Here is a 14,225-nt window from a genome sequence, read left to right on the forward strand (position 1 = left end):
CCTTTTCAACAATGACTGTATGATTTTGAGATCCATCTTTTCACACTGAGGACAACTGAGGGACTCATATGCAACTCCTACAGAAGGTTCAAATGCTCACTGATGCTTCAGAAGGAAACACAATGCATTAAGAGCCGAGAAACATTTAAGTATCTTCTGTAGCTTCTGAAGGGCAGTACTAAATGAAAAAAATATGATATTTAGGCAAAATCAGGAAAATGAATCTTTACACATCTTTATTCTGTTCAAAAGTTTTCACCTCCAACTCTTAATGCATCGTGTTTCCTTCCGAAGAATCAGGGAGTGTTTGAACCTTCTTTAATAGTTGCATATGAGTCCCTCAGTTGTCCTCAGTGTGAAAAGATGAATCTCAAAATTATACAGTCATTGTTGGAAAGGATTCAAATACACAAAAAGGCTCAAAAATCAAAGAATGCGAGACCTAAAGGACATTTCTGAAGAACAGTGGGCAGTTTAACTTTGGAGGACAAACAAGAGACTCACGAACAACTATCACTTAACAAAAAAAGCAACTGTGGATCATTCAGGAAACAACACAGTATTAAAAATCATATGGATGTAAACTTTTGAACAGGGTAATTTGTATAAATTCAACTATTATTTTCTCTTGTGGACTATATGTAAACATCTTTTATTTAAAATACCTTATTCAGGTCAGTACTAAATAAAAATAACATGCATTTTGTACAACCCCTCTTATTTTGATAAAATAATTAACATTTTGCAGATTCTCCAAGGTGTATGTAAAGTTTTGACTTCAAATGTATATTAAAATATAGGAGATATATAAATGGAAATAATATTTAAGCTTTGTTTTTTAGAACAAAGTGTATTAGTGAGTGCTCACCTGTGAGGACTGTGGTCGTTTCCAGCTGACAGGCACCAGCACGTGGTTGTTTTGGTAGGAGCCTGAGGATGTAGAGGAGGTACTGCGTGTCACGGTAACCCCTCCTCCGTTCTTGCCATCTTGCCTCGGAGAACCGTGAAGCTCGTCATACCGCCGGCCAATCACCGGTGTCTAAAACACACACAACGTCACGCACTATTTAATCCCAGGGATTCTACGTTTGTTCTTTTCTTTTCATGTCATGAGCATGTGGCCCTCAGCCCAAAAGCCTTTATCCCAGCACATTCCCTTCGTTAACGTCAAGTTGCCACAGATCCTGAGCAACAGTTCAGAACCTGCTGGAAAAAGTGGACGTCTTTTCTCAATGGTCCTATTCCTCTGTGTCTCTTAGCGGAGTTTTGAAAAACAGAACTTCAAAAAAGTAAACCAAACAAAGCTTGGGGGAATGTCAGGATTTCCCTTTTTGAGTTCACCTGCCCCTAATTCCTGTGAAATCCTTTCTCCTGGGATGGAGCATGTTTTGAGTTCCTTGTCAGTTTTGAGTTTTTTTCCTAGTGTCTCGCCCACTTGCTAGAGGCTAAATGCGTCCCAGAGGTATTTGACAGAGGGCAGAGGAGTCTGCTTGGAGACTCTAGAAGGGCTGTCCAGCTCTTGCCGCTCTGGATGCAAAGCGACACAGCCGGACTGACATCATTTCCTGGAATTCATGCACTACACAAATAGCTCCCTGTTTGGTTCCCACACTTTAATGAGGCCAGGTTGTTCATATTTCCAGCAAGTTTTAAACAGAAAACTAACCTTTAGAGTTTGCGTTAAAACAAATGTTACTGTAAAATAACAATGATACAAAAAACATGAAAAATGCATGACTCCACCTTGGAAAATGTGGACAAATCCATACAGGATGCCAGCTTTTGGTGGTTTGCTGGCATGGCTCATTTTACACACTATGTACCAATTCAGCTTCACTAACTTAATGTACACCACCACTTAAAAGAAATAAAAACTTTATTATTTTTACAATAATAATAATAAATAATAATACAATTACTTTTAAAATAATAAAATAACATCAAATAATAAAAATAATATTTAGTGTTTTTTTCAGTCTTATTTTTTCATGTGTTTCATGTGTAAAAGTTCTATGTAGAATTAAATAATTATAATATATATATATATATATATATATATATATATATATATATATATATATATATATATATATATTAAATGATTAAATTTTAATATAACTAGTGCTGTCAACTAATTTAAAACATAACTAATTAATCGCACTTTTTTCTTAAATTATTCACGATTATTCGTGATTAATTGCGATTAATCCAACCTAACATTAGTTTTTTTTAAATATACTTTTATATATACTGCAATAATTTCACATTCAATCTTCAAATTAATGTAGAAACACCAAAAAGACAGTAATATTTTTAATATTTGTTTAATGGCATCCTTAGTATGACTAAAAGTGAGTATCAGTGATACCAATACTACTGACGTCTCTAAGAAATTGTTATTTTTTTAATATTAAACAATTTACTATAGCATTCAACATTACAGTATAATTGAGAGCTATCAATTTTTACATTTATTAGACTTGAACTTAAAACAATCTTCACATAAACTCATTATAATAAATGTCATATTTACCTGTAAACTTCAGCAAGTAGGAAATATGTGACCCTGGATCACGAAACCAGTCTTAAGTAGCACGAATATATTTGTAGCAATAGCCAAAAATACATTGCATGGGTCAAAATTATTAGATTTATCTTTTATGCCAAAAATCTTTAGGATATTAAGCAAAGATCATGTTCCATGAAGATATTCTGTAAATTTCCAGCTATAAATACAGCAAAGCTTAATTTTTGATTAGTAATATGCATTGCTAAGAACTTCATTTGTACAACTTTAAAGGCGATTTTCTCAATATTTTGATTTTTTTGCAACCTCAGATTCCTGATTTTCAAATAGTTGTATCTCGGCCAAATATTGTCCTATCCTAATAGACCATACATCAATGGAAAACTGATAATCTTTACAGTTTTAAAATTGTCCCTTATGACTGGTTTTGTGGTCCAGATATACAGAAATTCAATAAAGTGACGTCGCCTGCGCCTGCATTAATTTTGAAAGCACTAAAAATAACGCAAATGAAAGTATGAGAATTATACAGTAACCAAAAAATTTTCAAAACCATTTTTAGCTCCTTCACAGTCACCACCCTTTCCCTACATTCCAGTTCTTGTTAACCAACTTTATGAGGCGCATCCTGGGATGGTTTTTAAACCTTACTGAAGGAGTTTACATGCAAAACTGATTTCAAGCATTTAAGGAAACACATTTCAGTGTCAAAACTTTTGACTTGTATTGTTTAATGACAACACAGAAAGTAAAACAGATACAGACATGTCATACCTCTGAAATGTCAAAGTGAAAGTCAAGGGTCTTTCCAGGCAGGGCTTTAGAGGGTGTATCCCAAACACGCCTGACATCCACAGTGGATGCGTTACTCAGTGGGGACGAAGGCGAAACCAGACTCGCCGAACGGGAGACCACCAGCTTTAATATGTTCAAGGCTTCCTTCCAGTGTGCAGTCTAAAGTCACAGAAACAAACCAAAGTTATTCCTCAAAGGACGCATTCAGAAACATGCTTACCTCACAAAGCATTACATACAGTCAATCCATCTTTACAAGCAGCAGCAGTCTCGTCCTCTGCCGAGATAAACACAAGAGCCCGGCAAGAGAAGCAGTAGTTCAGAGGAGCGTCTTTGCTGTGAGGCCACACTGAAGGCCTCAGTAATGTGGACAGCAGCCAATAGGACTGACTGTTTATAGACTGCTGCTGGGTGTGCCTTTGGATTTATAGTCCTGGCACAAGGTCGTGTTTTTTAATTCTCTTTTTTTCTCCCTTCGAAGGAAGAGTTGAGAGATGGAAAACTAGTGGTTTTACCAAGGATGTAAGACAGCTTGAAGTTTTACAGCAGAAACGCTTTAAAACACTATTATGTCATGAGTAAATTTAGACTGAATGATATGAGCCAATTAAATGTGATCATTGAGGATAATTTTAGAAGCGCCCGCAATAATATTTTGTGAAAACTAGAGTGTAAAATGATTACCGATTAGTTATGTCTTTGTGTTGTGTTTCCTTTAACCAATCAATTTCCATTCGATTTGATTTAAAATCACAAGCTCTTGATTCTGAATTGGATTCTGAATCCTTTGGCTATATTTTAGCTATAATGTCCATTTTGTTTACATATTTTGACCATTGTCTTTTATTGCATCATATTCAATACACACTGGAAAATCACATTTACAGTTTGAATGGATGTAGCAGTGTTGGTATTGTGAACTAAAAATTGAAATTGGTTTTTGTAAGTAAAATGATATAAAATATAATAATTTGAAATAAAATGCTGAAGCTGAAAAAATGTAAACTTCAAGAAAAAATAAGAATTGCTGCTTTGGCCACTGACTGAAATAAAATAAAGTTGAATTTAAAGTATTATAATTACAAAAACTAAAAAAGTTAAAGTTAAATAGAAAAAAAAAAACTATTAATAAAAATAATCAAAGCACATTACAAAACTAAAAATTACATTTAAATGATAACTGAAAATACAAATTCAAGCTCATTCAAAATATTAATAAAAATGACAATTAGTGCTGTCAAATTGATTAATCGTGATTTATCGCATCCAAAATAAAAGTTTGTGTTTACATAATACATTTGTGTGTACTGTGTATATTTATATGTATAATATACATATATACAATATAAATATACATTTTTGAATGCAGTGTCTAACAGTGTTGGTATTTTTAACCAAAACTTGAACTATTAAAATTGGTTTTCGTACATAAAATAAAACTAAATATAAAAATTAGAAATAAAATGAAAATATAAATGTTACCTGAAAAACTTAAACAAAAAATAAGAAATGTTCCTTTGGCCACTAACTTAAATAAAATAAATTGAATTTAAAGTATTATAATTAAAAAAACTGAAAGTTAAATAGAAAAAAAGCACACTATATAATTTAAAATTAAGCTGATATTAAAATATTAATATATACTAAAATTAGTGCTGCTCAATCGATTAATCGCAATGAAATATACTAGATAAATAAACTTTGCCTTGCCTAGTTTTTACATAATATATGTGTGTGTACTGCGTATATTTATAAATACCCACAACACACACACATACATGATCTAAACACAAAATTTTATTTTGGATGTGGTTAATTGCAATTAATCGATTTGAAAGCACTAAATACAGTACCACAAAAAATACTATTTTTAAATAATAGTATAAAAAATAACATTTGCATTGTAGGCCATTATGGTCAAAAGCATCTGCAAATTATTAAATTCTAATGAAATCTGTTGAACAAATTCCATAAATAAATTTTGAATTTGAATTGATAAATTAAAGTCACACCTGAACAAACTTCTCTATGGTAGTTAGAACCTCCATGTTGAAGAGTTTGGCTTGAATACCACTCAGGTCCATGTGACTGAGTAGACTGTAGATAATTTGCAGAAGAGTTTGTTGCATGCTGGGTAATCCTTTCTCCAACAACTGTTTACAAAACACAGAAAGTGTTAGAATGTTTTCCTGAACGCATGTAAGTATGTGTATGTTTACATTTTCTGTCTTATTTATCATAACAAGACGAATAATTTTTTCATTCAATTTCATTTTATTTGTGGTCTTCCTACCTCCGCCATGTAAGTAACCATGCTTAGTGTGCTGTCGCTGAACGCTTCATGTAGGTAGCGGCACACCACATTGACCCAAGTGAAGCAGTCACGGGTATAGGAGTGCGTTTTGTACAGTGTCATTACATGGGCAAGGTTGGACAGCTTGGAGTTCTTTTCCTCAAGGCAAACCTGTCAATCAAAATGAGTGATTTTCAGCCAACAAAAGTGAAGCAGATTCTCTGATTAGTTGTAAAAGTGCGAAAAACCGACCTGCGAAATTCTCTCAGCCACGTCCTTACAGAATTGAGGAGGTGAGTCAAAGTGTAACACGAGATGTGGGATGAGGCAGAGCACATTCAATGGGAAACCTGAAAGGTAATAGCAGATTTTCTTTAATAATCTCAATTAAAATGAAGAATGGACATGAATTTTGGTGGATTATTGTAGATTTATGTCAAAAGTATACATTTATCTGGTATTAGAAATGAAAAGGTCTACCTATGACTTGTGAGGTGTCCACCACGGGTAGGCGTGAAACGGCTGTTAGCTGGCTGAAAATCTCCAAGGTGAGTTCTGTCGTGTTTGCAGAGGTGAAGCCCTTCAGAAGCAGTTGCTGAAGCCCAGAGAACTCCTTCCATTTTAGTTGGATCTGGATTTTCTCCAACTTTTCTCTGTATTCCTGCTTATCCAATGAAATGTGGCCTAGCAGCTTCCCTAACAACCTGAGGGACATCTGATACTCGAACTCAAAGTCTGACTCCATGAGTGACACCACTGCCCAAAAGATGGTGGCCAGCAGGTTGCGTGGATGATTGGCGTTGGTTGGGTCAGTGGAGACCACGTTGTCTCTGGAGGAGGATGAGGACAGGGATCGGAGCTTGGAGATGTTGCTCTGATGATGGTGGATGCGGTCCAAGGTGGCACTCCGGGGAACCTCGGAGGAACGCTCAGGCTCGCCGAAGCGCTTGGGTACGGAGTAGCTACGCTGGTGGCGTATTCGCTCAGAAGTGGTGCCTGTTCCTGGGATCAGGTCCAGCTGACTGGTGCTTTTACGGTTTAGTGTTAACTTGCCGCTGGATGGAGGATCTGGCGAAGATGCCCTGCAGAAACACAGACTGATCACTAATAGGATAAAAAAGCATCTTGGACATTTGATGTTTAAGTTACTCTAGTAGACTCGATCACCGCCAACAATGTCACCAAGGCTCAACCCAATCGGCCTGATGGGGACGCTACAGCTTACAGATTCAGTCGTGAACCTGGCAAATTTTTGGGGTATTTTAGATTGTTTGAAAAACCTACTCTTGCGAACTAATCCTAGGTGTTTCGCCCAATCAATACCAAACCTGTGCAGAAAGATTTTCTATAGAGTAAATATCAATAATTATCAAAAAAAAGTACAATTTTAGTAAAATGAAACTCGGTGGGCCCAATTTGAAAGAAATGATTTTCACACATACATGCAATATTCGTATCATATGACAGAACTCCTCATTCTGGACATTCTGGGCATTCTTGGCCTTTAGAACCACTGCAGTCAATCAAATCTTTTGTTAAATGATTAATAATATGTACAAAACCTACTTTTGCTAACTAGTCTCAATCTGAAAAAACAAACAAACACTGCAGTACAACTCTCTGGACTCTCTAGGTCAATAATAAATAATAATAAAAAAAAATGTATCATTTGAGAAGCTATAACAGGGTCATTTAGAAAAACAGCCTTTCCAAATGTACCCAAAATCCTATAAAGCCTAAAAGAAAACTCAAAACTTCACAAAACCTGCTGAGCTCATGCGATAGATGATTCTAAACAAGCATGCCAAGTTTTAAGGAGATTGAACCACAGCTGACGCTATAACAGTCATAAACAATATTTCTACAGTAAATTACCTGGATTTGCAAAAAAAAAAAAAAAAATCATTGATTTAGGTGGTTACAGGCTTGCTAAATAATGTCTTAAACCCTGGTAATTACCGCTTGCAGCTATATATATATTTAAAATATTTTGTTTAAAGCTTCAATAATCTGTTCCATTTCCAAAAACAAGATTTTTCATAACTATTTCACATGTGAGACAGAAACTTACCGTAGTATGACAAAGAAGTCATTGTTCTTCAGGCAGTCAGCTAGATTATCCACCACTGACTCAAGAGTAAGGAGAAGCTCCATTACATAACCCTGTGGAGAAGATGCATTCTAAGTTTATTCACTCACTGAATCAGTCAGAACTGTCATTAAAGTTCAAGGCCCAGAAAGGCAGTAACAACATTGTTAAAATAGTCCATGTGATATCAGTATTTTTAATGATGTCCCTACTGCCTTTCTGGGCCTTGAACAAGTCAGTTGCGTTTCTGTCTAAGCAGAGTCAGAAAGCTCTTAGATTTCACCAAAAACATCTTAATTTGTATTCCAAAGATACACAATCTTATGACATAAGGGTGAGCAATTCATGACAGAATTTTCATTTTTGGCTGAACTATGCTTTTAAAGAACCAAAAGCTCACCTGAACCTCCTCCCCAGGCTCCCCGACCACCTCCACCAAGCGTGAAAGCAGGTCAGACACAGCCAGCGCTGAGAGAGGCTGCCGCAGAGCTCTAAACACCTGGAAGGAACGTCCAGCGTAATGTCTGGAGGAGCTGCACAGAGCCAACTGCAACGCCACTTCACTCAACTGCTGCTCAAGCCTAATGTCTACAAGCATTAATAACATGTGGCATCCAAAAGTTAAAAACAGCAAAAAAAGTAATCAGCTGCACCCTGTTAAGATTAAATGACTGGAATGACTAAAGACAAATGTGACTTACCTGATTTGGACTCTTTGAACACAGAAACTACATGCCGGAGAAAATTGGTAAGCTGTTCGGTGCTCTTTGAGTGTTGACTTTTAGGAGTGATGTCTTCGTGGCTCCACAATGGTCCAAAAGGCCTAAGAAAACACAGGGGTTGATAGGAAAATCTACTTTCGCCTTGACAGCAGTGTCATGTGTTTATTACTTGGTTGTGGCCAAAACTGCCACTAGATGGCAGACTGGGCCAAAAGATGCTATAGTATTTCTGTTTAAACGACCAAATTAGTTTTTTTAAGTTTCTATTAACTTAATCAGACAGAAATTGCTATATATGAAATATTTCATACATGCATGATGAACATGCATGAAAACTTTTAGAGATAAGGTGAGAAAAGTTTGAACCAATATTTAAGTGAATACAAGAAAAAAGGTTGTTTTCCCATCCTTGTTCACACTAGCAGCTCAAATCCATTTTTTCCACATCCAGTTCAAATCTGACTGCTCTTCTCTGTTAATTAGTTATTGTAGAAGAAAGTCACTCGGTAGTGTGAAAATGCTTTTGTCATTACTATGACAACCAAAGATGATGGCAGAAAATAAACTGATCATGAGCAAATAACAGTGCTTTCAGTCTTAAAGATGGCCAATCTGGAATTGTCTGCAGTGTGAACATAGTTTGAAAGAACCAACACCAGCACCAACATCAGACGGACGCCCTTTTTAACCAACACCCCAGTGAGAACCGCTCTGATGTAGACTGATGAAATGCAACATACAAGTTTGTAATATCTTGAGTGATGTCAGATGCAAGTCGTGTCAGATGTGTCATTTCCTGAATCAGTTCCTGAACAGCTCTGGAATATTCACATGAAATGACCTTTCATTTTCATTACATAAGAACAAATAACAGTGCAGATTTGATACTTAGAGGTTATTTGGGCCCTATTAAACTGTATTTGATTTTCAGACACTTTTTTTTTGTTAGGTTTAATATAAATATACATTTATTCAAATCTCTTATGCTTACCAAGGGTGCATTTATTTGCATTTTAGATTAAAAAAAAATAAGTAAAATATTTGGGAAATTTTATTCAAATTAAAAACAGCTGTTTTAAATTTTAATATACACTAGATTTTGAACAATAAGATTTTGAGCAAAAAAAGTAGTTTTTGCTCACCAAGCCTGCATTTATTTGATCTAAAGTACAATAAAAACAGTACAATTTTGAAATATTTTAACTTTTTAAAATAACTGTTTTCTATTTGAAAATATTTTAATGTAAATATTTTATGTAATTTATTCCTGTGGTTTCAAAGCTGAAGTTTTAGCATCATTACTCCAGTCACATGATCCTTCAGAAATCATTCATATATTCAGATTTGCTGCTTGCAAAAAACATTTATCATTATCATTATGTTGAAAACAGCTAAGTGGATTTTTTTCAGGTTTCTTTGATGAATAGAAAGCATTTATCTGAAACAGAAATCTTTCCAAACATTATAAATGTCTTTATCACCACTTTTGATCAATTTAAAGCACCCTTGCTATATAAAAGTATTATTTTCTACAATTTATTAACAGTAAAATTATATTGACTCCACGCTTTTGAATGGTATATTGTATAATGTGACAAAAGCTTTTTATTTCAGATAAATACTGATCTTTAGATCTTTCTATTCATCAAAGAATCCTGAAAAAAATTACTCAACTGTTTTAAATATTGATAATATTAATAATAAAAGTTTTGTTAACAGCAAATCAGCATATTAGAAAGATTTCTGAAGGTACATGTGACACTGAAGACTGGAGTAATTCTAAAAATTTAGCCTTGATTACAGGAATACATAATTAAAAATATATTCAAATAGAAAGCAGTTATTTTAAATAGTAAAATATTACTGCTTTTGCTGTATTTTGGATCAAATAAATGCAGGCTTGGTGAGCAGAGGAGAACTCTTTAATAATCATTAAACATCTTAAAACTTCTGACTGTTAGTGTATTTTAAAATGTATTCCTGTTATGGCAAAGCTAAAAACAGCAGCAATTAGTGTCACATGAGCCTTCAGAAATCATTCTTATATGCTGATTTGGCATTTAAGATCATTTCTTATCATTATCAATGTTGAAAAACATTGACTTTTTTCAGTATTCTTTCAGTATTCACTATTTTTTTACAGAGAATCTTCATAACATTATAAAGGTCTTTACTGTCACTTTTTCTAACAACTGATGCATCTTCGCAGAATGAAACTTGTAATTTATTTTCCAAAAACAACGCCCCAAGCTTGTGTGGCTGTAGGTTCTTGTACCTGGTAGTGAGAAACTCAATGAGTTTGCTGCTCTTCTCGTCATCTTCAGTGCTGCTCTCCATTTGCTCCACCTCTTCCTGGGCCAGGTGAGGCAGGTTAGAGCTGCTGCCTCCAAGGCTCAGACTAGACGAGGTAGAGGAGGAACTGAGGCCAGAATCTGGAATTGGAGAAGCCTGGCCATTCCGCAGGAAGTCCACACCACCTAAAAATGTTTGGAAAGGAACAAGCTCTAAAGATGAACTCACATTTTAGCTTATATTTGAACAAGACAAACAAATAAAGTGATAACATTCCTAAATGAGCCGAATCGAAAACAATAAAGAACAGTACATTAATCACTTCTCTGTTATGACAGGGGCTGGCGAATGACATTTTATCAGCATCATTTTGACTTAGACTTGCCTAGACATGCTTTAACAGAATATAAACATTGAGACCACTGTCCCTATAGAGCAAGAAGATAAAAATAGTCCATAGGAATGCTCTAATCAGACCTTTAGATGCTCTGTGTACATATAATTGTTTTTGGCTGCACTTCCAGAAGTTGTTCTTGCAAAGATAAGAATTCTCACCCTCCACCCCTCCACAGGATTTCAACATGACTGCACTCTCCAAAGCTATGTGTCAAATACCAAAGCCAATGAGTAAGTGTTCATGCAAGGAGGGTGTGATAAACAGGATTCATGAAAAGTTGCTAAATTTGTCTTATTGACGGCAGAATTTCACAACATTTAATAAAATGTAGAGCTTCACAAAATGTCCGAATTCATCATTGAATTCGCCCTTTATTTTCAGGTTGAACAGTTACATAAAAGCGTAGTTGCAAAATTAATGCAGCTGCAGCATAGTTTCAATGTATTTATTTGAACATTATAATGTAAATGATATTATAATTCAAGACTCTGTTTTGTGATGTACATGTTGATTTTGATAAAGCACCTTAATTTTGATAAAGTAACTTAAAGTTACTGATATTCCAAAATGAATATTTAATAGATTTATTAATAGAATAGTCTTTACTTACATATGTTATCATATTACACAGTTGAGGTCAGAAGTTTAAATACACCTTGCAGAATCTGCTAAATGTTCATTATTTTACCCAAAAAAGAGGGATCATACAGAGTAAATGCTATTTTTTTTTTCGTACTGACCTGAATAAGGTATTTAACATAGTTGAATTTATAAAAATGACCCTGTTCAAAAGTTTATATATGCTTGATTCTTAATACTGTGTTGTTACCTGAATGATCCACAGCTGTGTTTTTGTTTAGTGATATTTGTTAATAAATCCCTTTTTTGCCTTGAACAGTTAAACTGCCTGCTATTCATCAGAAAAATTCTTCAGGTCCCACAATTTCTTTGGTTTTTCAGCATTTTTGTGTATTTTAACCTTTTCCAACAATGACTGTATGGTTTTGAGATCCATCTTTTCACACTGAGGACAACCGAGGGACTCTTATGCAACTATTACAGAAGGTTGAAACGCTCACTGATGATTCAGAAGGAAACACAATGAATTAAGACCCAGGAGTGTAAACTTTTGAACAGAAAATAGATGAGCATTTAGTACTGCCCTTCAGAAGCTACAGAAGATACTAACTTGTTTCCCAGAAGACAATATAAGTTACATTTATATTGTCCCTCTGGCTCTTAATGCATTGTGTTCCTGTATTTGAACTTACACAAAAATACACAAAAATGCTGAAAAACAAAGGATTTTAAAGGATTTAAAGCAATAATTTTTTTTTTTTGTGCTCAATAAATGAAATAATACATAAAAACACAGAGTTTGCATTATTTCTGACATATTTAGATGTCTTTGCAAACCTGTTTAAGTTTTTTTCTTATGTTGAACACAAAAGAAAATATTTTGTAGAGTGCTGGTAATCAAACAGTTGTTGGTCCCCATTGACTTCCATAGTATTTCTTTCCCTACTATGGAAGTCAATGGGGACCAACAACTGTTTAGTTCTTCCAAATATTTTCTTCTGTGTTCAGCATAAAAAAAAGAAGCCTATACAGGTTTGAAACAACATGCGGCTGAGTAAATGATGACAAATTTTTCCTTTAAGTTTAGTACCTGTGTAGAACTCGGGTTGGTAGATGGGTTTGAAAGTCAGGCTCTTGTTGCTGTTGGCATCTCTGGTGTTTAGCAGAACAGAGGCAATGAGGCTGAAATTGTTGTTGCAAGATAACGTGATGAGAAGGTGCAAGAGGAGCCTTTTACAGTGTTCAAACACCTCTGGGCGGTAGTGGTCCATACCTAAAAAAGAGTTCACATTTTTACTTACTCATTCATTATTGTTTAGATCCATTTCAGGGGGGGTTTATGGAAGGGATAAGTGGGAATATCTGATTCTAGCCTTTGTTTTTATGAGTCTTTCAACTCCTAAATGTTGTTTTGAATTGAACTGAAAAAGTTCTCAATCTGCAGGGATGCAAGTATTTCACATATCTAAAAATGATAAGGTTGGTCCATCCTACATGTTCAAGAGATAACAACATTGTTCTCATAGCAAGCCACATAGTTATAGTCATAAGACGCATTATGGGTTGCACTGGTTCAGATGCGATTAGATACAAAAGATATGACAAAAGCAAATCCATTTTGGCTAAAAATACCATGTACTACAAATAAAAGCAGTGCTTTTCATTTGAGCACACCTTGCAGCCTTAATCTAGGGTGTAATCCCTGATAAAATGCTCTAAATTGTGATGAGAGCTGAACACAGAGGCTCTACTGACCCAGGAAACAGGCATGAAGCAGTAATGGGAGGTGTAGAGCCCAGTCCTCCTTCACACTGTGATCCACCACCAGCTCCGTCATGAAAATCACTGCTATGTTACACCTGCAGCAGACAAAACACACTTTAGTACATGAACAAAAAACACATACCAGCAATGACCTTTTAAAAAGAACAGAACACATTCACAGCTATGTGAGTGACAAAACACATTTTTTAAAGGGAGTATTTTAGTTTTGTCATTACGTTGATGATGGCCATTGTTATCAGAGTTCCAAGTAGACATTAAAAAGAACATTGGTAACATGTTATCATTTTTTTTCGGGTCAAAGGGACTCTGACGACAGCACTGCAGCTGGTGATCATCTATTTTCCATCTGTCTGATAATTGCTGAGTGACGTGTTTTAAGATTTTAGGATTGCATAATCTGTGGGATTGATAAGAATCTGGTTTTATGATGAGAGATTAAATTTAAGTCAAGTTACAGTGCTTTTAAAGCTAGTATGTAATTGTAGTCTGAGTGACTCGGTAGACTTTGACAGTCAAACCAAATCTGAATAAAATGTTGTTACATAATATAAAGTAAAGATTTATTTTTGTTACTTAATGGCTGTTTTATTGTAGAAGAAGAAATAAAAAAAAGGCACAACTGTACTGGAGATTTAGAAGTGCAGCTATATGAAAATCATATTTTTCTTAAAGAACTTTTATAAAATCTTTGATATTTGTTATAAAACAGTATACAAAACTGTCCGCGAGAGGTGGAAGAACTTTTC

At 34.8% G+C, this 14,225-nt stretch overlaps 1 protein-coding gene across 1 annotated transcript in view; it reads right to left on the reverse strand.

The window, feature by feature from the left end:
- The window catches only part of frya (furry homolog a (Drosophila)), a 76,966-nt gene that overhangs the window by 18,804 nt on the left and 43,937 nt on the right, over positions 1-14,225 (reverse strand). The window contains exons 38-49 of the mRNA XM_073818486.1: positions 13,450-13,553; positions 12,785-12,967; positions 10,702-10,903; positions 8,406-8,527; positions 8,105-8,292; positions 7,687-7,778; positions 6,096-6,697; positions 5,868-5,965; positions 5,616-5,786; positions 5,335-5,475; positions 3,302-3,481; positions 869-1,039 (exon numbers count right to left, since the gene is read on the reverse strand). Of these exons, the coding sequence (XP_073674587.1) occupies positions 869-1,039; positions 3,302-3,481; positions 5,335-5,475; positions 5,616-5,786; positions 5,868-5,965; positions 6,096-6,697; positions 7,687-7,778; positions 8,105-8,292; positions 8,406-8,527; positions 10,702-10,903; positions 12,785-12,967; positions 13,450-13,553 (2,254 nt within the window). The remainder of the gene's footprint in view (positions 1-868; positions 1,040-3,301; positions 3,482-5,334; positions 5,476-5,615; positions 5,787-5,867; positions 5,966-6,095; positions 6,698-7,686; positions 7,779-8,104; positions 8,293-8,405; positions 8,528-10,701; positions 10,904-12,784; positions 12,968-13,449; positions 13,554-14,225) is intronic.

The sequence above is a fragment of the Garra rufa genome, chromosome 14 (genome assembly GCF_049309525.1).
Source record: "Garra rufa chromosome 14, GarRuf1.0, whole genome shotgun sequence".
Taxonomy (NCBI): Eukaryota; Metazoa; Chordata; class Actinopteri; order Cypriniformes; family Cyprinidae; genus Garra; species Garra rufa.